Source organism: Penicillium longicatenatum (genome assembly GCF_028827895.1).
Source record: "Penicillium longicatenatum strain IBT 33135 chromosome Unknown contig_3_segment0_segment0, whole genome shotgun sequence".
Classification (NCBI taxonomy): Eukaryota; Fungi; Ascomycota; class Eurotiomycetes; order Eurotiales; family Aspergillaceae; genus Penicillium; species Penicillium longicatenatum.
Window position 1 is genome coordinate 2,925,943 of NW_026643121.1, and position 24,707 is coordinate 2,950,649.

The 24,707-nt window shown below is 48.5% G+C and overlaps 8 protein-coding genes across 8 annotated transcripts; 5 read left to right on the forward strand and 3 right to left on the reverse strand.

Annotated features, from left to right (window-relative positions):
- Window positions 1–301: 301 nt before the first annotated feature.
- N7484_006455 (Golgi transport complex subunit COG3) lies at window positions 302–2,827 on the reverse strand (the record flags this gene model as incomplete). The annotated part of the gene is made up of 4 exons (XM_057116873.1): window positions 302–1,075; window positions 1,133–2,140; window positions 2,200–2,539; window positions 2,604–2,827. 4 exons carry the CDS (start codon window positions 2,825–2,827, stop codon window positions 302–304), a joined length of 2,346 nt encoding a protein of 781 aa, XP_056972756.1.
- A 299-nt stretch (window positions 2,828–3,126) lies between these two features.
- N7484_006456 (RCC1 domain-containing protein) lies at window positions 3,127–4,845 on the forward strand (the record flags this gene model as incomplete). The annotated part of the gene is made up of 1 exon (XM_057116874.1): window positions 3,127–4,845. One exon carries the CDS (start codon window positions 3,127–3,129, stop codon window positions 4,843–4,845), a length of 1,719 nt encoding a protein of 572 aa, XP_056972757.1.
- Window positions 4,846–5,756: 911 nt separating this feature from the next.
- N7484_006457 (alpha-keto acid decarboxylase family protein) lies at window positions 5,757–7,649 on the reverse strand (the record flags this gene model as incomplete). Its single annotated transcript, XM_057116875.1, has 4 exons — window positions 5,757–5,840; window positions 5,891–6,098; window positions 6,168–7,395; window positions 7,457–7,649. 4 exons carry the CDS (start codon window positions 7,647–7,649, stop codon window positions 5,757–5,759), a joined length of 1,713 nt encoding a protein of 570 aa, XP_056972758.1.
- Window positions 7,650–8,127: 478 nt separating this feature from the next.
- On the forward strand, window positions 8,128–9,271 carry N7484_006458 (THUMP domain-containing protein; the record flags this gene model as incomplete). Its single annotated transcript, XM_057116876.1, has 6 exons — window positions 8,128–8,190; window positions 8,243–8,368; window positions 8,438–8,594; window positions 8,646–8,863; window positions 8,950–9,090; window positions 9,143–9,271. The coding sequence occupies 6 exons, from the start codon at window positions 8,128–8,130 to the stop codon at window positions 9,269–9,271; spliced, it is 834 nt and encodes a 277-aa protein (XP_056972759.1).
- Window positions 9,272–9,844: 573 nt separating this feature from the next.
- Window positions 9,845–13,256, forward strand: N7484_006459 (uncharacterized protein; the record flags this gene model as incomplete). Its single annotated transcript, XM_057116877.1, has 7 exons — window positions 9,845–9,931; window positions 10,006–10,345; window positions 10,404–11,978; window positions 12,033–12,588; window positions 12,639–12,760; window positions 12,822–13,100; window positions 13,231–13,256. 7 exons carry the CDS (start codon window positions 9,845–9,847, stop codon window positions 13,254–13,256), a joined length of 2,985 nt encoding a protein of 994 aa, XP_056972760.1.
- Window positions 13,257–13,920: 664 nt separating this feature from the next.
- asf1 (nucleosome assembly factor ASF1) lies at window positions 13,921–14,972 on the reverse strand (the record flags this gene model as incomplete). Its single annotated transcript, XM_057116878.1, has 4 exons — window positions 13,921–14,329; window positions 14,382–14,690; window positions 14,754–14,793; window positions 14,864–14,972. 4 exons carry the CDS (start codon window positions 14,970–14,972, stop codon window positions 13,921–13,923), a joined length of 867 nt encoding a protein of 288 aa, XP_056972761.1.
- Window positions 14,973–15,523: 551 nt separating this feature from the next.
- Window positions 15,524–18,745, forward strand: rna14 (cleavage polyadenylation factor subunit RNA14; the record flags this gene model as incomplete). The annotated part of the gene is made up of 5 exons (XM_057116879.1): window positions 15,524–16,381; window positions 16,443–16,874; window positions 16,927–17,929; window positions 17,983–18,669; window positions 18,732–18,745. The coding sequence occupies 5 exons, from the start codon at window positions 15,524–15,526 to the stop codon at window positions 18,743–18,745; spliced, it is 2,994 nt and encodes a 997-aa protein (XP_056972762.1).
- Window positions 18,746–20,881: 2,136 nt separating this feature from the next.
- On the forward strand, window positions 20,882–23,927 carry N7484_006462 (putative eukaryotic translation initiation factor eIF-2C4; the record flags this gene model as incomplete). The annotated part of the gene is made up of 5 exons (XM_057116880.1): window positions 20,882–20,974; window positions 21,088–21,207; window positions 21,265–21,395; window positions 21,451–21,656; window positions 21,709–23,927. The coding sequence occupies 5 exons, from the start codon at window positions 20,882–20,884 to the stop codon at window positions 23,925–23,927; spliced, it is 2,769 nt and encodes a 922-aa protein (XP_056972763.1).
- Window positions 23,928–24,707: the final 780 nt, after the last annotated feature.

Sequence of the window (24,707 nt, forward strand, 5' to 3'; positions counted from 1 at the left end):
CTTGGCGTTGCTCTTCGTTGTAAATATAGGCTCAACTATTCATGCTAATGTGCCTTTCGGTTTGCTGTGAGGCTGTGATTTCAGTTCAAATTACTTCGCTTATAAAGTACCTAATCACATATATGTGCAATGCTATCTATGGACCTTATAGACTATGCGATGTCAACTAAACCCGTGGACTGCACATGGCCAAGCGTTTCAGTAAGAGACTGGAATTGCTTCCTTTGAAAACTGCTACATATGGTATCTATGCTCGCAATGCCATGAAAAAAGACATACCGATAAAGGAAAAACAACGTGTCTAAGAGGTTGTACTCGAAGGATCATCATCCTCTACCTCCTCAGTCTGTAAACCCGCAACCCCAACTCTGAAAACACCCTCACACCACTCAGCAAAGGTCTCAACATCCCACACAGCATCATCCCGACCCTTGCCCTTCTTACTAATGAAGCCCTTCGCCTTGTCTGAAGAAGCATACTTCTCCAAAAAGTCCTCATAAATCTGGATCGTCCGATCCTGCACCGCACCAACAAGAGTCTCCTTCATCCGCGTATCGTCAATGTACTCATTCAAGCATTTTCTCAGTGCAGGAACTTCTTTCTCAATGGTACGGCAAGTAGGATGAATGAGTTCTCCACGCTGGAGATTCCTCGTATCAATGAACTTAGCAGGAAGGGAAGCGGTCATTCGCGCAGCATAGGCATTGATAAAATCATTAATGACAGTGCGAAGACGCCCGTCCAGCTCGACCTTTGCGTCGAGCATGTTCTCCACAACGCGGGGGATAAGACCGTGGCCAACGAGGCGCATAAGGTTTCGGGGATTGAAGAGGCCGCCTCGTTCGCGGAGTTCCCAAAAGGTACTTGTGACGCCGGAGAAATCGAAGGAGACTTCTGGAGCGACGTATTCGATGTCGAAGGCGACGATTTGTTGTTTCAGGATTAGGAGGTGGCCCATTAGGAATAGCTGTCCATCTGATGGGGTTGCTCTATTGGAGATTAGGTTGCTGGCGTTGTAGAGCGATAGGGTTGTTTGGTGAACGATGTTATGTGCAAGATCGTCGAAGACGGTTGACTAAAGTAGGTGAGTAAAAATTGGTCCTTGTATAGGTTTTGGGGAACGGCAGCTTACATTTACAAGGCGGTAGATACGACTGAGAAGCCAAATTGCCTTGCGCAAGGTAGGATACCACCCTTTGAGCGCTGTCTGAGTTTCAAAGTCCCATTTTCCGTCCTTGTCTTGTGTCTCGTCGCCATCAGGTTTCGTCATGTCGATCAATGTGGCTGCCGTCGTGTCCTTTTTGCCTGAGATTTGAGTGTCGGTTACTGTCAATGACATCTGTCGGCTGTGCATAGGGTAATCAATGTCTTCGGGGCGAGGCTTGTATCGTTCAATTCCATCACGGAGAACAGCCTGGGCTCGGAATACCAATCGAGATTGGACATCTTGCAAAGCCGGTTGGATCAAAGTAGAGAAGTCAAGTTGATTTAAATCATTATGTTCGGGCTCCTCTTCTGGGTCTAGGAAGTACCGGGTTTGTAGCAAGGTGCAGAGTTGGCACAGGTTGACAATGTCACCCTCATGGATGATTCGAGGGCGAAGGTGGTCATAGAGAGGCTCGCAGATAGTCTCGAGAAAGTCGTATAATCCTCCTTGCCCGTGGAACCATTCACCCCATAGATCATATTCATCTAGACAGACGCCGCGAATGTAGCCGATACTTGCGCGAGCAAATGACACTAAGTCTTTCGTTGAACTGGGTGTCTGTGTGATCTCGATAAGCTTTTTGCGAACAAGCGGGATGATAAGCCGGGCTCGAGTGGCGGAATAATTGCTATGTAGTTCGTTCATCAGACTCTGATATTCGGCCTCGCTGTTCTGTTCCGGGTTCAAGGGTGGTACGGCTCTCTTCTGAATCTCGACTCCAATCTGCTTCAACTCTGGGGCTCCAACCCTGAATTTGGCGTAGAGAAGTGCCGACAGAGCTGTTTCATTTAAGTTCTGATCTGAAACTTTCTTCGAGACATTTTGGTAGATATCTTTGAGAGCAGTCACGAAATTGCCGCGGATAAGGGTAAGGGCGCGGGTGAGGAGAAGCCGGTATCTGGAGCGGTATACCTCTGCTTCTTTTTGCTCAGGCTAAAACAAATGTTAGCAGAAGTACCTACCTTACAAGAAGCAAAATCCATGCTACTTACATGGGTTTCCATGTAGTCCAAGCACACGTCAAGGCGCCTGAGCATGTCCGAGAACTCCCTGTCGCGAACTGTATTTCCAGCGCCTGGAGCATTGAGTCGCCGGGACGCAGGGTCCAAGAAATCATAGTAATGAAGATTGTTTTGAATGCCATTTGCGAGCTTTGTATCGCGCTCCTGTGCTGACAGAAGACCCTCACATTGCTTCTCGAAGTTCGATGTCTGCGATTCGACAGATCTGAAGGATTCGGATAGGCTAGATAGATCGTCAAGGAGAGTCAAAGTGTTCATCAATATTTCATCAATATGCTCCTTCGATTGTTGGAGGTCATCGAGGCAATTCCTGGTTGCGACAAAAGGTCCAGATTAGTCTCGAGAATGTTCACCCCACGTTCATCCATACTTACTGGTATTGGTCATAACTCTCTTCAACTAGGTCATCCCTAACACCATTGAGCCACTGGGAGAATTCCAATTCATTATTCCAGTTCGGGATGCTCCATTGGAGAATATTGGAAGGTTGTTCTTGTGTTGACTCGAGGCGCGGTTGTGTTTCGCTGGCAGTTGGCTTCCGCGGCGGGCCCGATGGCGCGGTCTGACGGCGGGCACGTTGCTGCTTCGTGGATGGCATGGTTGCGGTCAGGGCGCAGAAAGTTATATTTGGGGCTTCACCTCCTCATCACTCTTGTGAAAGCCACAGTTGAAGCACAGAGCCAGTGACGGATATTGCGAATAACAGAGTAGGAGATGCGTAAGTGTATTGCATCGGGGAAGTTCTGCCGGGTGAGTCCGCCCGATCTGACGCAAACTACATGTAGCTTCCCCGGCCGCATTTTGTGATTCTAGCTTTCCTTTCATCTATTCGGTCATCCTGAATCCCCCAAGCGAAACCCATGGATATGTTTTAGCTGGCCATATTCGACATTTATCATGCTGGCAAATCGAGTACGACAGCCCGCGGTGCAATTTACCCGCCACCTCCGCCCGACTCTTGTGACAGGCCGGTCTCTGAATGCTCCTTGGCGACGACTGGCTAGTGGTAAAGCGAAGCAATCACCCTCCAACTGGGTTACTACTTCGCTTGGGGTTGCGGTCGCAGGTACAGCAGGCTTCCTTGGATATTCATACCTGACAAGCAATTGGAAAGACACATGGATCGACAGCCAGCTACCCAAGAATGAAGTCGTTGATATTAACGATCTGCGCGCGGACTTTATTCAAGAGAAGAGAAGTCTGAAAAGCCCTGGGGTCTATACATGGGGATCGAATGAATATAAAGTAGTGGACCCAGGATCGAAAGACACCGACATCAAATCTCCCCGACGATTCAAGTATTTCAACGGTCAGGTGCTTCGGGATTTCAAAGTTGATGAGAAGTCTGGCGCTGCAATTACTGAGGACGGTGATCTCGTGCAGTGGGGCAAGGGCTTTTCTGAGACTGAGTATAAGCCCAGCAAGACCCTGACAGGCAAAAACCTGATCTCCCTTGCATTGTCCGAGAGTCGACTCATTGCTTTATCCTCTGATGGAAACATTTACTCTGTTCCTATCTCTAAGTCGGAACAAACAAGTGGCCCGAAAACTCGGGAGAGCTCTTGGGTGCCGCTTTGGGGAGGAAAGTCTGCTTTGAGCTACCGCATTTTGAAGCCAGCCTTGAAGCTTGGTGAAAAGGTCACCGCAATCAGTGGTGGCCAAGAACATGTTGTTATTCTCACTAGCTCTGGTCGTGTCTTCACAGCGGCATCGTCAACCGAGAAGTATCCAAGCCTCGGTCAACTTGGTGTGCCTGGCTTGACCTGGACCACTAGGCCCAGTGGACCGGCAGACCAATGCCACGAAGTTACAACGTTGAAAGGCTCTAAGGTCACTCAGATCGCCTCTGGTGACTACCACTCTCTGGCGTTGACCAAGGAAGGCCGCCTCTTTGCCTGGGGAGACAACTCATTTGGGCAGTTGGGCGTGGAATACGAGCCCTCAGCACCTTTCAAGGACACACCTTTTACGCTTCCCGCGGAAAAGTATTACCGAAAGGCATTATATTCCCCGACCATCACGAGTGTTGCCGCCGGTGGAGCCACCACTTTCTACACCGTCGATTCTAAGCGGATTCTAGGTAGCGAAGAAGACCCCACCAAGGTTCGGGACCTAGGCACCGTCACTGCTGAAACCTGGTCTTGTGGTAGAGGTATCTGGGGCACCTTAGGGGCCGGGAAATGGATTCACATTCAAGACTCACCCACCAAAGTGAAGGACCTGAGTGGCTTGGGCGAGTACGACGAGAAGATGAAGCAGCTAGCCCCTATTCGTTTGCGTCACATGTCCGTCGGCACAAACCATGCCGCTGCGGTATTGGATAACAAGACAACCATCAGTGGCAATAACATCGACTCTCTGGACAAGTCGAAGGACTTCGGCTATGAGGTCTTCTGGTGGGGAGGCAATGAGCATTTCCAACTTGGAACTGGAAAGCGAAGCAATCAATCTCGCCCGACCCATATCAAGGCACCTCCAGAGTCGAAGAAACCAGAGCCTGAAGCTCGACTACAGATTATGCCCCGACACAAAGGCCCCGTTGGTAAGCGTACTAAGAGTATGGAGCAGCGGGTTGAGTGTGGCCGACATGTCTCTGCCATTTATTCAGCTGTATAAAAGATTGTCATCAAAATTCGATGTATACTATTTGCTATTAAAAAATTAATTTTTCTAAACCCTTAACACGCTACATCGCACATATCATGCTAAAGTTATTCATAGCTCCGCCGACGTCTCAGCACCTGCTTTCTAGTTTCTTAATCTGTGCCAGCCCTTCTGATAGGCAGTATATTGACCCATGCCCAGATGAGCTTTTAGCTGCTAGGCTCTATTGATGAGTGTTCCCAATCATATAAACGCAGATCCCCACCGCCAGGGCAGATATTCAGCCCATTAGTTGGACATCAATTTTGTCTTACCTTTTTCTGAAAGAATGGGATGCGCGCTTTTATTACTTTAGTTATGGCCTTTGCCCGTTTTCTCTTGAACCTCGATTGTCTCTTTCGTTCTCATCAAGAGATATGACATGCTTACGCTTATTTCATCGCTTGTTTGGTCATGAATATTATCGAGATCTATATCACTCTGTGACTTGGTTTCCTAGCCCCCACAATATCTACATAGCTCTGTACTATGGAGAAACTTCATGAGTGGCCTGAGCCAGTTGATCTTCCAATTTCTCAGAAAGCCCCGTAAAGAAACTCACAGTTGTATTTATGGCGCACAACATCCTTGGGTCGGTCAATGGGTCGGTCAAGGAACGGCTCTAGCGCCTAAGCTAGACCGGTAATTCACCGCTACATGAAACATCGTTGGGAAAATAATGTAGAGTTCCTTTCATCATGCATGAGGAGAGATTCATTATACTCGACTCGCTATCAATTAGGGGATTTTGTATCTGGTGAAGACAGAAAAGGACGACGAAATTATGATCCCAACCACTGCGCTACACTGGGTGCGGGGTTGCAGATCCGTAGCCCTTATTCGAAACATCGTCGGCGACTCTAGAGACATGTTATGCAAATCGCCTATTTGTTACGCGCGGCCGCCGCGTCGGCAGTCAACTTCAATGTAGCAGGAGCGTCGTCGCGAGGCATATAAAGCTCAACCAGCTGCACGTTGCATTAGCCAAATTCAATTATCGATTCGTGTCTCAACTTACGCGAAGGCTGTCGGAATCATTGAAGCTGGGCTCAGCGAACAACTTGTGGAGCTCATCTCTGGTCTTGATGCGGTATCCTTTGTAGCCATCGCCGCCACCGAAGACCTTGGGAATGTTAACATGATCCCAGGTCTGAATGTCATTGTAGGTCGCATCCCATCCGTGAATGTATCGCTCAATGGTGTAGCCTTCATTACAGATGACGAAGCTAGTAATAACAGCCCAGTTAGTTTGACTATTTCTCAAGCATGGAAATGGTGTGGCAAGAAAGACTTACATAATAGGGGTTAGTTTGTTGCGCAGAATAGTGCTTAGCTCCTGAACGGTCAATTGCAAGCTGCCATCACCGATAAAGAGAATGGTACGACGATTCTGTAACTCTCTGGCAGCCAAAGCCGCACCCTGGCATGACCCTAGGGCATACCCGATGCTGCCCCAAAGGACCTGGCTGATCGCAGTCACATTTGCAGGGAAGCGGGTTTCCCAGATACCAAAATTGGCAGTGCCTGTCTCCGTGAGGACCACATCATTCTCCTTTAACCATTGGCCAACAGTCGGCCAGAGCCACGCGTGGGTTATGGTCTGGTCAGTGGAGGTCTTCTCACTTTGTGGAAGAGTGTTGTTGATCGGAGGAATCGCAGATACATTGAGCTTCTTCATTTGTTGAACAACCTTGCGAAGGACACCCTTCATGTTGATATCGGGGTACTCTGAATACCGCACTCGCACATAGTTGCTGTGGAAGTCAATAGTCTTCAGCTGTCCAATCCGGTAGGTGAATCCAGCCGTGTTGAAATCGGATTTGATGGCTCCGATGCTGAGAATAAGGTCCGAGGACTCAACCACCTCTCTTACTCCTGCGTTAGATCCGTTTCCTGCATAAACTCCGCCAAAGTTCTTGTGGCCCTCGTTCACTGCGCCCTTGCCCATTGGGGTGACAAATGTAGGCAGGCCAGAAGCTTCGACTAGATCATGAACCTCGTCCAATGCGCGGTGTCGAATAGCACAAGCGTCAATCAAGATAACAGGGTTCTTGGCGGCGTGGAGATACTTCAAAACGACGTCAACCACATAGTCCTCCTTCTCCGGATCGTTCTTGGGCGATGACAGGTCAATTGGGGTCTTCAAGCGATCTCCGTCGACTTTCGCATAGATCATATTGGTAGGAAGGGTCACATAGACGGGACGGCTGCGAATCCAGCACTCGCGGATCGCACTATCAATCTGGGTCGCAGCATCGTGGGAATCATTCAGCTTGGCAACGTAACAAGAAATCCCGGCGCTCATTTTGGCGAAGACATCAAAATCTCCATTGCCAAGGGTATGATGAAGCAGCATTCCATCCTTCTGGGACTGTGTGGTTGGCTGGCCGACGATGTGGACAACCGGAACAAATTCCGAGTAGGCGCCTGCGATGGCGTTAAGAGCAGACAGCTCGCCAACACCGAATGTGGTGATCAAAGCACTGATTCCTTTGACGCGCGCATAACCATCAGCAGCGTAGCCTATGTACAGAAATCATATCAGCATTTACAGTTTTAATCATTTAATACTTTCAAACCATACCGGCATTCAGCTCATTGCAGTTCCCTACCCAGTCAAGACCGCACTTGGGCAGATAATCCAGAGCAGAAAGATTGTAGTCGCCTGGCACTCCGTGAACAGCACGAATTCCAACCTCATGTAGACGTCGGAATAAATACTCTGCGACGTCCACGGGATTCTTGAGCTCTCGCGTAGCAATGTCGGTGGATGACATGGTGTGCTGGTGGATTGAGTTAAGTGAGGGGAAACCAGAAGGTTGACAGAACACAAGACCTTTTTAAACAAAGATCTCACGGGCCAGTCCGGATCTTCCCACTTGTAAAACAAGGCAATCCGGGACGTTTTCTTACCGGATCAGCTCGAGAGCTAACATGAGACTGGCTAACTACGTCATGATTGGACCGTTGATGTCATGCCATCCGGTACAATTGTATCACACTGACAGGTACCACGAGCTAACGTAGATTCCTATTCAATTGGGTTATTCTAAAGGACTTTAAAACAATTCCGTAGATACAAAACCATGTACTTTCTCACGTTCGTACTACAACCATGAAGCTTGAAGCTTGGGTTGACCTGCTGATCCACAGACGATTTGCACCCGCTAAACCTAATTCATCCACACAAATTCCGCCCCGCGATAGCCGACTTAAACTACTTTTGGAACGGAAATTCCTATCAACAGAGAATCGATGGCCGGACCAGGCAAAAGAACCATGCCAAATAATTCAAATCAGTCCTCCAAGCGCAGAAAGGTGTGGCTCGTCGATTCAAATGCGCTGAAATGGACACTAACCATGCCAGCAGGGACAATGGACTCAGTCCCAGCGTAAGAGCACTGATATCGAAGCTGGAGATGTAGGAATCTTTGTGACTTGCGACATTGGCAGGGAAAGTAAATGTGTCGCTGAGATCACAGATATCCTCTCACAGGTCAGCAAATCAGCAGCATATATGGCTTCATATTTACTGTGTGACGGTTTCCTAACTGATTCCCCCTAGATCCTTGAGGACGATGCCGAGTCAGATGATGAAGACTCGGATGATGATGATGATGATGCGGACATTGAAGAGCAAATTCGGAGAGAACTCGAGAGCATGCAGGCAAGTCAGAAGAAGACACGCCCAGTTCAAGCCATGCAGCTAGATATACCCTGTGGTATGTTAATTCATGTCATTAAAACCCCATGTCAAGCTAATCATTGAGCAGTGGTCTTTGCACGATTCAATGACAAGTCGGTTGATCCTGTGAAAATTGTCCATGAGCTGTGTCTCGAGGCGCAAGCCAACAAGGACATCAAGAAGAGCCGATACATTAAGCGTTTAACTCCTATTTCGATGATGAAAAAGACCCTTAGTGTGGATCTTGAAGCTTTCGCGAAGGAGGTTCTTAAGCCGCACTTCCATTCAGGAGGCCCTCCAAAGAAGGTAAATTCCAATCCGCACTCGCCCACGGACAGCCATGATCTTGCCCATCTGGTTCCTGATACTAATTGAAACGATCCTGAAAATAGTATGCTATCAGGCCCACATGTCGGGGCAATAACAAGCTTAACCGAGATGTCATCATCAAGACTGTCGCCGATGTTGTTGGTCCCGAACATCCAGTCAACCTGAAGAACTATGATCTCATGATTCTGGTCGATGTTGTTCAGGTAAATTCCTTTATTAATGCTTGCATCAGCAATTACTGATATTTTTCTGTAGAACGTGATCGGAATGAGTGTCGTGGGAAGCGATTATGACCAGTTGAAGCGGTTTAACGTTGCTGAGATCTACGACCCCTCACCGAAGGGGGTTGATACCCCCGCGAAGGAGAAAGAGTCGACAGTCTAATGTATTCAAGATCCTTATAAATCGATTTTGGACTTCTGAGAGGCCAAGTCCACAGCTTTGTCTATTGAGTTGCAAAAAGGACAGGAACATATCACTACGAATGAAAGCCATGAATGTGGCCTTATACAAAAGAACCTTGAAATATGCGGTATTTTAGCTTAGCCTATTCGGTTCCGTGACCAGGCGTTGATTTCTGCAAGGTATAAGCCCCTTTTTCAAATCAATGCATAATGGAATTTCGGTGTGGAACCGTTATACTTCGGCATGTGATTTGGTGTTTTCCGGCATCAACAGAAAGTAGACAATGGCGAAGGCTTCTTTTGGAAGAGCTTATAGTCTGTTGATCATTCGAAGTGTTTAATGATAAACAAATACAATTGACCCCAATTCCATAGCTCATAGATGAAGGTTCATAGATTGTGATCGCAAACAGTTAGCCGCTCTGCCCTGCGGCGCCCGGAAAGCGGGGCAATCCGTTAGCCTCTCCGCCATGTCGTCAGCTGCGAACATTCCCCAAGCTCCACTTGCTTCATTTTCCTCCTGCAAAGAGGCCACAACCCCGGCTTGCACGAAATGGCTCAGTTTCTGCGAGGCAAGCAGGCTGGTATTCAAAAGGACCTGTCTGAGGGCTTGTCCCCAGAGCTCTTTGCGCTCGACGACGTTCGTCTCCCTCGTCTTGGCATCCCAGGCAACTTTTTTTTCTTTGACAACGGGCTAACGTATTGCGATTCCAGTTCGAACGATGCGGTGTGAACTCGCAGATTAGTGTGATAGCGTATGAACCAGTACAGTCCCTTCTCGCCGTCGGCACCAGTGATACCCAGTTCGGAAGTGGCCAGATCTATGTGTTTGGACAGGGGCGAGTGTTGGTGGTCTTTGAGTTTCCCCGCAAAGCTTCAGCGAAGTTTCTTCAGTTCTGTGCCGACAAGCTTGTCAGTATCGACTCAAAGAATGAGATCAGCATATACTCCTTGGATACTCGGCGTCTGGTGACCTCGTATGCGCCTCCGGGTCAAGCCACATGCCTTGCGACGGACCCAAGCCTTGATTACGCCTTCATCGGTCTATCGAATGGTTGGTGGATTGACAAAATAATGTGAAGTCAGAACCATCGGTACTAACTCTCATCTAGGTGACGTGATCGCGTACGATCTAGACCGAGAGTCCTTGACTGCTTTCAAGATCCCGAACCTCTGGCTGGCACAGAACCCAAGGTCCCGCCTCTGCCCTGTGGTGTCGCTCGCATTCTCTACTAGAGACATTGGAAAGATCCTAGTGGGATACCCGGAAGGTGCAGTGACATTCACCTTCAAGCAAAACATTGCGCAAAAGTACTTTATCTATGAGGTCCCTGTCGGCGCGCCAGGTGGCGACCCTGGTAGGCCTTCCAGCGGCGTGCGCAGGCCCCGACTGATTGATGCGATCTGGCATCCGAATGGGATTTTTGTTCTGACTGTCCACGAGGACACTAGTCTTGTCCTTTGGGATTCGAAGGACGGCCGCAAGCTCCATGCTCGAACACTCCAAGCTACCAATGTTGATCAACCAGGCGGGGGCCGGCCAGACCCGGAGCAAGCAACGGGGCCTAAGGAGCCTATCACGAAAGTATCGTGGTGCGCTAAAGAAAATCCAGATGATACAGGTCTTTTGGTTGCAGGCGGAAAGTCTGCCCAGGATGTGAACAAGGGCCTCACGTTCTTGGATATGGGACCGACCCCTAATTATCAGACATCCTCTTGGCAGGTTATTTCCGCTTATTTTGAGAGGACGAGGAAACACATCAGTCTCCCAATCCCACCCGGTGCGATGGCCACGACCTATTGTTTGATTCCTCGATCTTCGCCATACTTCGCTGGGGCCCACGACCCAATCGCTATCCTTGCTGTCCTCTCCTCGGGCGAATTACTTACCATGAGTTTCCCAAATGGCCATGCAATTACGCCAACTAACATGCTCCATCCTTATCTGACATTCGTTCATCCATTCGTCAACAAGGTCACACTCACACCTGTTTCTCGTGATACCTGGCTAGGGCTAAGAGAGCGCCGGGCTCAAGGCCCTAAGTTCGTCTTCGGCGGTGCCGAGGCGAGGAACCCTCTCAAACGCTACGAGGGCCGAAACATAATTTCTACTTCTCACGCAGATGGTACCATTCGCATCTGGGATGGCGGCCATGACGATGAGATTGAAAATTCCGAAACGATTCAAGTAGACTTGGCTCGGGCAGTGGGCCGGGTTCGCAATATCGAAGTGACCGAAATGTCACTTGCGGCAAGCGGGACAGGCGAATTGTCTGTTGGGCTGGCAAGCGGCGAACTTGTTATTTTCAGATGGGGCAACAATGCCTCGTATGGCCAAGAAGAGGCCCCTGGTGCCAATCAGGGCCCTGGACGCTTGACACCCATCACTAACCGGACTGACCCTGGGTTGAAGACGGGCATGCTGCCTCTCACCCTCCTGGATATGCAGCAGGGGCCCGTGACAGCGTTGAAACACAGCCCAGTCGGCTTCGTCGCTGCTGGCTACGAGGGTGGAGGCCTGGTAATTCTAGATTTGCGAGGCCCTGCCATCATTCATATTGCACAAATCTCCGATTTCTTGAAGGCACCGAAGCGCAGCAGTTTCCGGAAGCCAAGTCGTTCGGATAGCATGCCAGCTGAGTGGCCTACTCACATCGAGTTTGGCGTAATGACATTGGAAAGCGAAGGTAGCCATTACTAAAAACTCATGCTTATGATAAAGCTAATAGGGTTGATTGCAGATTATTCGAGTATTTGCTGCTTTGTCGGCACAAACAGGGGGAACTTAGCCACCTTCAAGATTCTTCCGGGTGCCAATGGAACATACTCCGCAGGCTATGTCGGAGTTACCAACGTTGAGGACAAGGTCATTAAAATAATCCCCATTGATGCGGAGTCTGGTGGCCAAGCCCTTGCCACACCGAATACAGTTGGTGGTTTGAGAAATGGTGTGAGGATTAACGGTGTTGTCATTGCTGTTACAGTGTCCGGATGCCGGATCTTCAAGCCACCAACCGCTAAGGGCGCACACAAAACATGGGATGATTACCTCTGTGATTCAGCCCAAGTGGTCAAGACTGAGGGCCGAGGCTACAGCTTAGTTGGGCTCTTCGGCGATGGAAATGTCCGTGCATTTTCTATCCCAGCCCTCAAAGACATTGGATCCAAGAATATCAGCCATCTCGCTGACATGCGTCGCCTTTCGGAAGCATGCATTACCTCTACTGGCAGTGTGATGGCATGGGTGGGACCTTCGCAAGTCAGCCTATTTAACGTATGGGGCAAAGGAACTACATTGTACGATTTTACCACAACGTCACAAATGCAACATGCTAACATCGATATAGGAGTCCCTCGCAAGATCGTCTTTACGACTCAGAGAAAGTCATTCCTCCACGCCCTACAATAACCAATATTCAGTGGATCTCCGGTACCCAATATGTGTCACCCACCGATATGGATATTCTGAGTACGTTGCCCCCACCAGCTAAATACCTATATCGCAGCATGACATCTAACAATTATTATAGTCGGAGGCCCAGACCGTCCCCCTTCAAAGCGAATGCTCGAACAGATGAGGCTTACCGAGGAAGAACAGCGCAAAGCCCTCCGAGAAGGCCGCGCAGCCCCACCTCAACAAGGTAACCAGGAAGGCTGGGGGTCATATATGTCTCGCCAAGTTCAGGAGCGCACAGAGCGCCTTGGAATGGTAGGCGACACAATGGATCGCCTGGAGGAGAACAGCAGTAACTTCGCCACAGATGTGGGCAAGTATGTGCAAAACCAAAAGAAAAAAGCTATCTTTGGCGGTAAGTAAACTTCATCCTATTTTCCGCTTCTTAGATTGTCCTATCGAAATACTTGCCGTCATTTGCCCTTTCTTGGCCCCTCTCCACCCCCCTTGCATTCTTTAGTCACGCACTGACCATCTTTTTGCAGTACTTGGGTCGAAATTCGGGCTCTAGGTTTTCATTTTAGCGAGACTTTTTTTTCTGCATAAAGACGGCCTAGACCTAATTACCCAAATTGGAGCTTTCAGTTTTCCAAGTGTTTGGACTTAGATGTCGCGTGACATTTTAGTAGGGGCTGTATACGCAAAGTTAGAGTATATGCTGTGTAACCATATGGTGTTTATATCTGAGCTGCAGTTTTATACTATCTACTCCGCTCTAGCTTACCTTTTCACATTACTATGCCTAGCTATTTAACAGTGGCAGTAGGTAGGTACTTTGGCAAAGGTCGGGATTGGTCCTAACATTCTGAGACATTGATCGTCACCATAGAGGCAAATTCCTTTAGCCGGCCTCCTTCATAAGCTCAAACCATGCGGGATGCGTTACATCATGTCTACAGTATACAAACAACCGAATGGCTCCTACATACCTACATGAGATACCCACTGCTGCTTTGATCTTACAGTAGCATAACGCCAGAAAATTCGAGGATCTACACGGAATTGTTTCCACAAGGGGGTTCTATTTGGAGATCCCGATCAACGCTATGTAGTGTTGAAAAGGGGTATTGTTCAGGTATGGGCTAGGTGTCATAAAAGTAGCATATTGTTTGTCATCAAGTGCATAGAGATTTGAAAGGCATAGAAAGGTGTGACATGAGGAAGTGAGACATTCGTTACCCGGCTAATGGGATCCAAACCCATTGTTTATTGAACCATGACCTCAGGATGGGAGGGTTGGGCAGGCTTAGACTCGGAATCATCACCCATTTCCACATCCTCGTCGGCATCACCCCCTCCTCCTCATCAAGGTCATCATCATCATCATCACTCTCCTCCTCAAGATCCTCACTGCCAGCATCGGACAGATCATCCTCATCATCGTCCTCCTTGCCCGCAGTTGCTTCGGCGCCCTCCATCTCGTGGTCGTCGCCCTCGGCGGGCTTGTTGGACTCTTCGAGCTCCTTGACAAGAGCAGCCTCAAGCTCGGCCTCTTCATGACCGTAGGCATTGCTGTCATCGTCAAGGTTGTCAGCCTCGGGCTGATCAGGTGGGTACTCTGCGGGAGCAGATTCCTCCGAATCCCTAGAAACGAGACAATTAGTATAGGTGCATAGGCAATGGTTTGTCAACATACCACTTGATAGCGAAGCGAGTCACACGAGGCTTCTCGGCAAGAACATTCCGGCGAATGCGGTCAATAACAGGCTTAGCAGGGGGATCGGCGATCAGCTCTTCCGAGTCGTACTCGTTGTTGACGTAGTATCCGACACGAACAAACTCGCGGCCATCGTAGCTGCAAGTGAGAAGAATGACGGTCACACCCAAGATCTCGGAGGGAGGGATACGCTTCAGGTCGGGGGCATCGGCCTCGAAGATGAACTTGTTCACTCCAACGGGAATGGGACCGACGAGAAGAGAGTCGAGTTCCTGGTCATATTCAGAACTGAAATTGATGTTAGTTCAGTCCATTGAACCCATTAATAAATTGGGTTGGTTAGGAACATACGAAGTGGCGGAGCCGACGTAGGTCAACTTCCACTCGAGATCTAGGGATTGATTGTTAGTACTGTTTGCTGTTCCATTATTTTTTGTTCGAAGACAGAATCGCCACGATACCCTTTTGGAGCTGTTCAAGACATTCAAAAGTAATTTCAAATTGATAAGACGCGGTGAAAGTGGCGGGGTTGTTCAGGATTTTAACCCCCAAGAGTGAGACGACCGACATTGCGAGAGATTATGTACGGGTTGGGAAGTGTAAGAAGGTGGGATAGTAGGACGAATGAAAAGGAGGTGTGGTCAACTTTATAGGGCGGTGGGAAAATCTGGGGGAACAACAAAACAATTTCAAGAGAAAACAAAACCACTTCACTAAATTTCTTTTCACCGCAAGGAATGCAGTGATCGAGTCCAAAGCATGATGCGAGGAGAGCGTCCCGCGAAATCCACCATAACGCGCACCTCGCGTCCCTTGCGCGCTCACCGCCCACGTGACATAGCTGCAGACTCAACTTGCTCGTGCTTGTGCTAGTCGGCATTGGCTGTGAACCACCTTCACTGTGAAGTCCAGTTGCTGCCTTGTATTTGATACTTGGTGAATCTAGATGGTGGGACAGCGAGTCAGCTCCAGATCCTAGCGGCGAACCTTTTCCTCCCTTCACCTTTCCCCTTCTTCACCGTTCGCTCACCACGGTGCCCGCATTCGTGTTCAACCCGTCCCATTCCTAACCCAGATCTTCACCACCTTTCACTGAACGCATCACAGATTTCGCTTTGACAATGGCAGACAACGAGGCTGAGCAAGCCTTCTTTCAGGCCCAAGCTATGGAAGCCGAATCTGACAATGCGGCTTCAACAGAAGATCAACCTGCCGATAATGACGACGAAGAAGAATATGACCCCTCGAAAACCCTGGACAACCAATACGAGGCAATTGCAGAATACCCCCAGGAGGATGAAAATGATGTCGCTGCTCCCAACCCGACTGCCACTGAAAACACGGACACTGGCGCTGCTGGTGACTCTCCGAATTCTTCCCAGAACCCCTCGCGTGCTGAGTCTCAGTCGTCCACGCCATTGCCTCCCGCAGGTGCGACGGCACAACCTCAGACCAGAACGATTGGGGGATTTGTGGTTGAGGATGATGAGGATGAGGATGACAAAGAAGAGGCGGACTATGAGCCGCCAGCGGCACTTGGGGTGGATGACACAAATGCCATGCCTGTGACTATGTCTGAAGATCCAAGCTCAGGAAATGCAAATCAAAACACTTCCCAAGATGTATCCTCGCACCAAGAGGGCGCGGGCGCAAAGCCAGATCTTGTCAATAGTTCTTATTCTCATGTTCCTGTTCCTAATATCGATCCCTCGGCTTCTGGCCAAGCTTCTTGGACTGGGGCCGCGATTGATGCGAGCCACCAAAGCAGTACTGTTCCTACTCCTGTACCTGACGAATCTGCAGCTGGCAGATCTCGGTTGCCCCATGACCGGGTGGGCATCTTGCAAGATCGGGTTGATGAGGATCCCCGAGGTGATCTTTCTGCATGGCTGGAGTTAATTGCTGAGCACAGAAGCCGTAACAGACTCGACAGTGCACGCGAGGTCTACGAGCAGTTCTTGAAGGTGTTTCCCATGGCGGTAAGCTTTATCTCTACTAATTTCACCCAAATAATCAAGGGTACTAATCGATGGAGCATAGGCCGATCAATGGGTAGCTTATGCGACAATGGAATCCGAACTCAATGAACTTTTCCGCCTAGAGCAGATATTCAATAGAACCCTTCTTACAATTCCGAGTGTGAACCTTTGGTCGGTTTATCTGGACTATGTTCGTCGCCGCAACCCATTGACCACTGATACCACCGGACAAGCGAGACGAGTCATCTCGTCGGCGTACGATCTGGCTCTTCAGTATGTCGGAATGGACAAGGACGGTGGGAACATTTGGACCGACTACGTTGAGTTCATTCGTTCCGGTCCAGGAACCGTTGGAGGCACCGGGTGGCAGGATCAGCAGAAGATGGACTTGTTGCGCAAAGCATACCAAAGGGCAATTTGTGTTCCGACCCAGGCTGTCAATGCTTTGTGGAAGGAATACGATCAGTTTGAGATGGGCCTCAACAAGCTAACTGTGAGTTTAGCTACGTCGCGTATTTACACTTTGATCTGACTTTCATTCCCAGGGCCGCAAGTTCTTGCAAGAGCACTCGCCATCGTACATGACAGCGCGAAGCTCTTATACTGAGCTGCAGAATATCACCCGGGACCTAGTTCGAACGTCCCTGGCCCGGTTGCCCCCTGTCGCTGGATCCGAGGGTGACGTTGAGTATGCTCAGCAAGTCGAAATCTGGAAGCGCTGGATCGCTTGGGAGAAAGAGGATCCGTTGGTTTTGAAAGAGGATGACCCTGCTGCGTTCAAAGCTCGCGTCGTGTATGTCTACAAGCAGGCCTTGATGACTCTCCGATTTTTGCCCGAGATCTGGTTTGACGCTTCCGAATTCTGCTTTCTGAACGATATGGAGAACGAGGGCAACGAGTTCCTCAAGCAAGGTATCGAAGCCAATCCAGAGAGCTGCTTGTTGTCTTTTAAGCGAGCGGATCGGTTGGAATTTACGTCCGACTCGGAGCAGGATTCTGTCAAGCGGGCAGCCAAGGTCAGGGAGCCTTACGACCCCTTGCTTGATTCCCTCTATGAATTGATCACCAAGGCCAAAGCTCGGGAATCTCAAGACATTTTACGTATCGAAGAGGCATTTGCGAAGCAAATCCCTGAAGGGCAGACTGTGCCCAATGACGACGACGATGATGTTTCAACTGAGGCAAAGGAGCAGGAGGCAGCCAAGAAAGCACAAATTGATGCTGTTCGGAAAGCCCATGGTGTTCAAATCAACATTCTCTCAAAGAGCGTCTCCTTTGCATGGATTGCACTGATGCGTGCCATGCGTCGCATTCAGGGCAAAGGCAAACCAGGAGAATTGGCAGGCTCTCGCCAGATCTTTGCAGAGGCTCGCAAGAGAGGTCGTATCACTAGCGATGTATACATTGCTAGTGCACTTATGGAATACCACTGCTACAAAGACCCTGCAGCAACCAAGATCTTTGAGAGAGGTGCCAAGTTGTTCCCTGAGGATGAAAACTTTGCCCTGGAATACCTTAAGCATCTCATTGACATCAACGATATCATCAGTAAGTTGAAAATATCCCCTAGTTCTGAAAACGGCACTAACCAACTTTAATAGACGCAAGGGCCGTCTTTGAAACAACTGTTCGGAGATTTGCTGCCAACCCCGACAGTGTGCACAAAGCTAAGCCGATCTTCTCTTTTCTCCACGAGTATGAGTCCCGCTACGGTGACTTGGTTCAGGTGATCAACCTGGAAACTCGTATGCGAGAACTCTACCCTGAAGATCCCACGCTGGATCAATTCACACACCGATTTTCTACACCTTCGTTTAATCCCTTGTCTTTCCAGCCCATTCTGTCTCCTACTCAGACCAGGCCAAAGACAATGGCAACCGGCATCATGCCGGAGACTCGCATCGACCCACAAGATGCTTCTTTCAGCTCCCCCAAACGGCCTTACCCCGCCGACGATGACTATGATTCTGATCGTCCCCGCAAGTTTGTTCGTGCTGAGTCCCCGCTGAAGGCCGTCCAGGGTCGACGCGTTGACCAGCAGAAGCGTTCCACACCACTGAACGGACAACTCAATTCATCATACAAGCCGCAAGGATCTCCTGCTCCCTTGCCCCGCGATGTGGTCCATCTTCTCAGCATCATACCTCCTTCCTCTGCTTACAACATATCCCGTCTTTCGCCAGAAAAAATGGTTGATCTTCTCCGCAGAGTTGATATTCCAGCTTCTACCGCCCAGATTCCCCTACCAGCGAATGTGCGAGGGGGCGCGAGCCAGAATCAGTACCCTGGTAAGCAAGCTTTCTGTGCAAAATTTCTCCAATGGCCCCTTGACTAATACTTCAAATAATAGGTTCCTATCGTTGAGGCTCAGGTCCCTGGCGCTCATCATCATCTCCATTCATATTTTGTGTATAATCTCGCCTCCATCATACCGTCTCATGTCTCCTAATCTTCGAGGCGCATATTTGGTGTTCCTATCCCGTCAACATCCCATGACCCTGAAAGAAAAGTCTTTGCCTTTCACTTTCATTCTTCTGCTGTGGTGGGATTCACGCGTTAGTCCAAAAGCTCGTTGCATTTGCCGGCGTCGGTCTGGTTGGCATTTTTCCATTTTCACGAGGCATCGGGAGCCCTGTGGTCTCATATTTTTTTTTGGTTCCTTTAATAAGGAGGGTCTCCTCTACATATGTACATTCCCTGGATAGGGCAGATAACTCGATGAATAAAACACTTTAGCCTTTTCAGCCGGATACTGCTTGTCTTACTGCGTCTATTTCTTTGTATTGGTTCTCATCACTTGGGCTGCTACATGAGCGCCTCGATGTTGTAATCCTTCGACTCCTCTAAATTGTGTTAGGCTTTATGCAAAAAAAAATATGTATCCCTCAAGATGCAACATGGTTCAGGGTTCAGCGTTGGATTATGTATATTTTATGGGGGTGAGTTTCCGTAAGGTTGAACAGGTGTGCAATATATTATATCTGCGCATTTTTTGCCTATTGACTTTCTTCTATGATTAATGCTGCTTAGTTAGAAAGATGCTACTGCCCAGGTGTGTCTCAGTTTCCAGGTATCAAAGAATACATGAGCTCACTTGATTTAAGCCAAATTGCAAGATCCATATCGATTTAGTCAGAACACAAGTAAGAAAAGTCGCCGTCTTCATAGGCATTACTCCTTCGACGTGTTCACATCGCTGTGAACGCTGAATACTTTTTTCGACGTATCTTTTGACAATTTTTCGCAACTCTGGGACCATAATTTTTGATCACTCAAAAGCTCAAGTACTACTACCTTGATGAGCTGAAGCCTCAGATCCGGATGCTGGATAAGTCCCATGAATATCTGGAAGTATAGTTTCTCATGATTGTTAAATGGAAAAGGTCAGCTGACGTGCTGGACATTCTTTGCTCGAGGGTCTTTCGCCCAGTAGCAGACTTAGGAACATAGATTCCCAATTAGATGAATACTACGGTCTTCTCAACTTATATGAATATATATGATGCCAAGATTTAAAATGGAAGATTCACTATAGAAACCAGATCAGTACGGATGCTGGAGTTGATTTGGCATGTGCACGAAGTAATGCATCCATAAACCGATTTGGTATGTGGGTTGGGTTTTCTATGGCATTCGAAGAGAATACTTGTAATTTATATATCTGTGCATAGGTCGACATGTTGGTTCATTGATTATATAGGTATACGAACGCGCGCAGACGCCAAAACCGGTTTGATAAGCAAGTGCATAGTTGATGGGTTGAGTGACAAAATACCCGCGATGTCCAACATCCCTGACGAGGACTTCACAAAACCGGCAGATAGTGTGAATGGAAGTTCCTCTGTGGATTCGAGTCGTAGCAAACGGATCATAGGCAGCAACAAACTCAACTGCCATAAATACCGTAATTCTCTTTTGCTTTTGGATCTTCCGTTCTTCCTCTCCAACCTTGACACATCAAGACTTCAATACAGACCTCGGTACTCATTGAAACTTTGATCGAGATACAAGTAAGCGGAGGATAAGCCCTTTGAAATTCCCCTAAGTGATCTTGACTCTCCAAGATTCACAGTCGACGGTGACCTGAAAGCCGCCTTGCTCGCGGTGCAAGTGCGAGTTTCAGCAAACAAACTTACTGATTACTTCGGTCGGCGTCGAAGTTGGCCAGCCAAACCCAAATACCTATTACCGGTGAGACCCACTGAGTGGACTTCTCAATCGTGCGCTCCCGGTCTTCTCTCAGTTTCCCTCAGTGAGTTATCTGCATGGCCTTGATCGAGCTTCTTTCTCTTCTGGCAAACAGCTCTCCTTTCATTTTCCGCATCACACTTATAATTGAGCAAGCCCTACCCTTCCTACTTCCGCTTCATCACCTGCTCACTTCTTTTTTCAAGTCATTATCCACTGATACTTACAAAGTTGCTGACAGGTGTTTTCCCTGATAGCTCCACCTCAGAAATGTCCTCCCCCAGGGGCAGAGTTGAAGCGACTAGGCGCTCAATGTCGAGACTAGGTATTAATGATGACGGCAAGCGAGAGGTCTCCGCTTCGAGAGCCCGCGATGTTACCATCACCCGGCCAAAGTATGGCATGGTAAGTAAATACTAAATATTTCCCTCTTTACCTGAACATCCCACATGGTGACGAGAAATTACTCGCTACCGCTATTCCCACTACTTTAAATTTCGCGAACTAAAAGTTGCTAGCGCAATGAAACCCGCTCAATCGATCGCCAGGGCTATAACAACTCTGGCAAGGCCATCGACGTGGTTATGAACACTTACCCGATCAAGGAATTCCCCACCAAGTCAGTTCATCAATATGAGGTTGGTGATCCTTTTTTCCGGCTCTCTTTTTTTGACATTATAAGCTTATAAGTCAAGATGATCGTCGAGCACGGAAACAATCGAGTAAGTGCCGATGAGGACCGACGCGTCTTCCGGCGATGCTTCAATTGCGAGACACGTAAAACACAATTTCCCGATGCCATCTACGATGGAGCGAAAACAATTTGGTACGTTCAATAGACTTATTGTTCTTTGCTTGAGGATGTATACTTATGTATGCAGGTCCGCCGTCCGCAATGAAAATGATATTTCTGAGCGATTGGAGTACGCTGGAGGTAAGACCCGCGGTACCGGCATGGGCAAGCTTGATCTCTACGGTAAGGAGGTGGTTTTCAGAATGAAATATCGCCGCAAGGTCAATCTGGAAGTTATCGGCAGGTGGTTACAGAAGAAGCATGAGCTGGATGAGTCTGTAATCGAGGCACTTAGTCAGTACTTTGTCGTTCTATACCTCTTACGAAGTGTATACTGACTTTTCAGACTTCCTTGACCACCTGATTCGCGATTGGCCCACGAAGCAATTCTTTTCACACAAACGGGCATACTTCTTCCAAAGCCTCGAGGAGACTCCGTCACACAAGAACATTGCGCATGAGTTCCATTACTCGCTTGGGGCCTATTCAGGTGCCACCTGCTATCGTGGGATCTTTCAGATGATCCGACCTTGTGTCAATGGTCTTCAGCTGAACCTTGATACTGCTCATGCGGTTTTCTTTTCCCGCATCAGCCTTCTTGGTACCATGAAAGGACTGACCAAGGCCGGCGCTGATGACGAGCTTGCCAGGATGCTCCGCCCCAAGATTGACAACCGGAATGTTCGACACTCCAGCCCTGCTTTCATCCAGCTCAGCAAGAACCTTCAGGGTCTTCGTGTCCAACCAGACTACGATGGATGCCCTTACAAGGACAAGAGCTTTATCATTGAAAAGCTTATCGACGCCAGTGCGTCTGAGTATAAGCTGATGATCAATGACAAGGCCTCAGGCAAAGAGAAGTCAATGACTGTGGCGGAATACTTCCTTATGAAATACAACAAGGCCTTGCAACATCCTCACATGTCTCTTGTTCAAATGACCAAACAGGGAGTGATTTACCCCGCTGAGCTTTTGGTCATCAAGAACCTTCAGCGATGGCCATTCAAGCTCACTGATCTCCAGACTGCTGATATGATCAAGTATACCGCCAAGAAGCCCGGCGACCGTCTGGAACACATTAGAAAATGCAAAACCATCCTGAACCACGATGAAGATCCGAGCCTGGCACATTATGGGCTCAAGATCGGGAAAAAGATGGTTATGGCCAAAGCACGTCTGTTGCCGAATCCAGAGATTCAATTCGGAAATGTCAAACACAATCCAGGAACTAGTGCTCGATGGGATCTTCGTGGAAAGAAGTTCTTCAAAACCAATACTAAGTCCCTCAGCTCATGGGGAGTCGGATATTTTACTGGTCATCGCAACGATATTAACTTTGATCAGGTTCAAGCATGGCTTGACCTGTTTATGAAGGCATACAAACAGCACGGTGGCAGCATTGCAAACCGGCCTTTCACCATCAAGATGAAGGAAGATATCGGCGAGGCAATGAACGATCTCTACCAAAAAACAAAAGAGGCTTGGAAAGCGGAGCCTCAGCTTCTGGTGATCATTGTACCGTCCAAGGATGCATTTGTTTACCTTCGGATCAAGAAATCGGCCGATTGCCGATTCGGAGTTCCTTCTCAGGTTCTGCAATCCTTACGTTGCATAGATAACCGTCCCCAGTACAGCTCAAATGTTCTCATGAAGGTGAATGCCAAGCTCGGTGGAGTGACTAACCGCATTATCCCAACTTCTACTGGATCAACTCTACGTCCGCGCTCCATCATCATCGGAGCCGATGTGACCCACCCTGCACTGGGTGTCTGGACTCCATCTCTGGCGGCAATGTGCATCTCCAATGATACTAATGGAGTTAGCTATATGGGTGGATGCCAGTGCAATGGAACCAAGGTAGAGATCATCACCAAAGAGAACATCAGGAGTATCCTCGGACCTCTGATTCGGGAGTGGTACCAAACGGTTGGCAAGAAACAATATCCGAAACAGATCTACTATTTCCGAGATGGTGTGTCCGACTCCGAGATCAGTGGTGTTCTCAACAAGGAAGTTCCTGCCATCCGCAAGGTTGTGGCTGAGGCCTGTAAGGAAGATGAATGGCGAGGAAAACTGTGTGTGGTGATTGCCAACAAGCGACACCATCTTCGTGCATTCCCGAACCCTAAAGACAGCACTTCTGATCGAAACGGCAACCCTCTACCCGGTACTCTGATTGATCGTGAAGTCACCAGCCCGCATGGCTGGGACTTCCTCCTTTACGCACATGCGGCACTCCAAGGAACTGCCCGGCCCGTCCATTACAAGGTCGTTCTTGATGAGATTGGCCACAAGCCCGAGGAGCTAGAAAACATGATCTATGAGCAAAGCTACCAGTACGTCCGATCCACCACGCCTGTCTCAATTCACCCGGCCATCTACTATTCGCATTTGATCACTGCTCGTGCCCGTCATCACGAAAATGTGAACTCTTCCGATGGGCCCCAGAGCGGCGGGCGAATGCCCCATGAGCGTTCACTGGTAAAGCCAGAGGGGGTCCAAAGCAAACTCCTCAGCATGAGGGGCTCGTCCAACAACCTTCCGCTCTCAATGTGGTGGGTATAGATTGATTTTACTTGACATCGTTCCAGTTTGCAGGTCCGTTTCTTTCTGTTTCAACTTTCATTCTTACATAACGTTTTGCGTTGCTCTCTTCTTTCAATCATAGGGGGAATAGGCCAAAGAAAAAAAAAAGAAGAAAAAAAAAGAAAAAAAAAAAAAAAAAAAGAAGAAAAAAAAAGAAAAAGCTTGGTATTGAGCCAATGAGACAGACAAAAAAAGAGAGAAGGAAAACATCGAAAAAATAAAACAGGCTTCGGTTCCCGTACTCTGCCATGGATCCTTGATGGGATTGCCCGGTCAGGCGAACAACAGCAGTTTGTCCAATCCCTCTTCATGTGTCGACTTTCTTCTTCGGGATGAACAACTGAGAAGAACAAGGAGTGACATCGTGCTGAAATTTGATTGACTTCGTGCGAAGAGCAACAAACAGCAAGTCGAGCCATCAGACTATACACAATCGAACTCGTGAAAAAGTGAAACCCCTCTAAAATTGGAAAGGAAAGTGAACACAAAGCAAATGTGATATCATTACAACGTCCTCCTTCTCTTCTATGGCATACTTTACTTCCTTACGATATGAGCCTCGGGAAACAATGTAAAACAACTATTTGTCGAAGCGGTTGTTCCTCATGGTCTCTTCAGTTTTATCCAACAAAGCCAAGACATGTACAACTGGACAACGATGGAACATGAGCCGCATACATGTGTTGCGACCATCCTCATATACCGATTTGCAAATGAAAGGGCTAAAGAAGAAACTAGGTCAGGGCCAATGATAGTGAG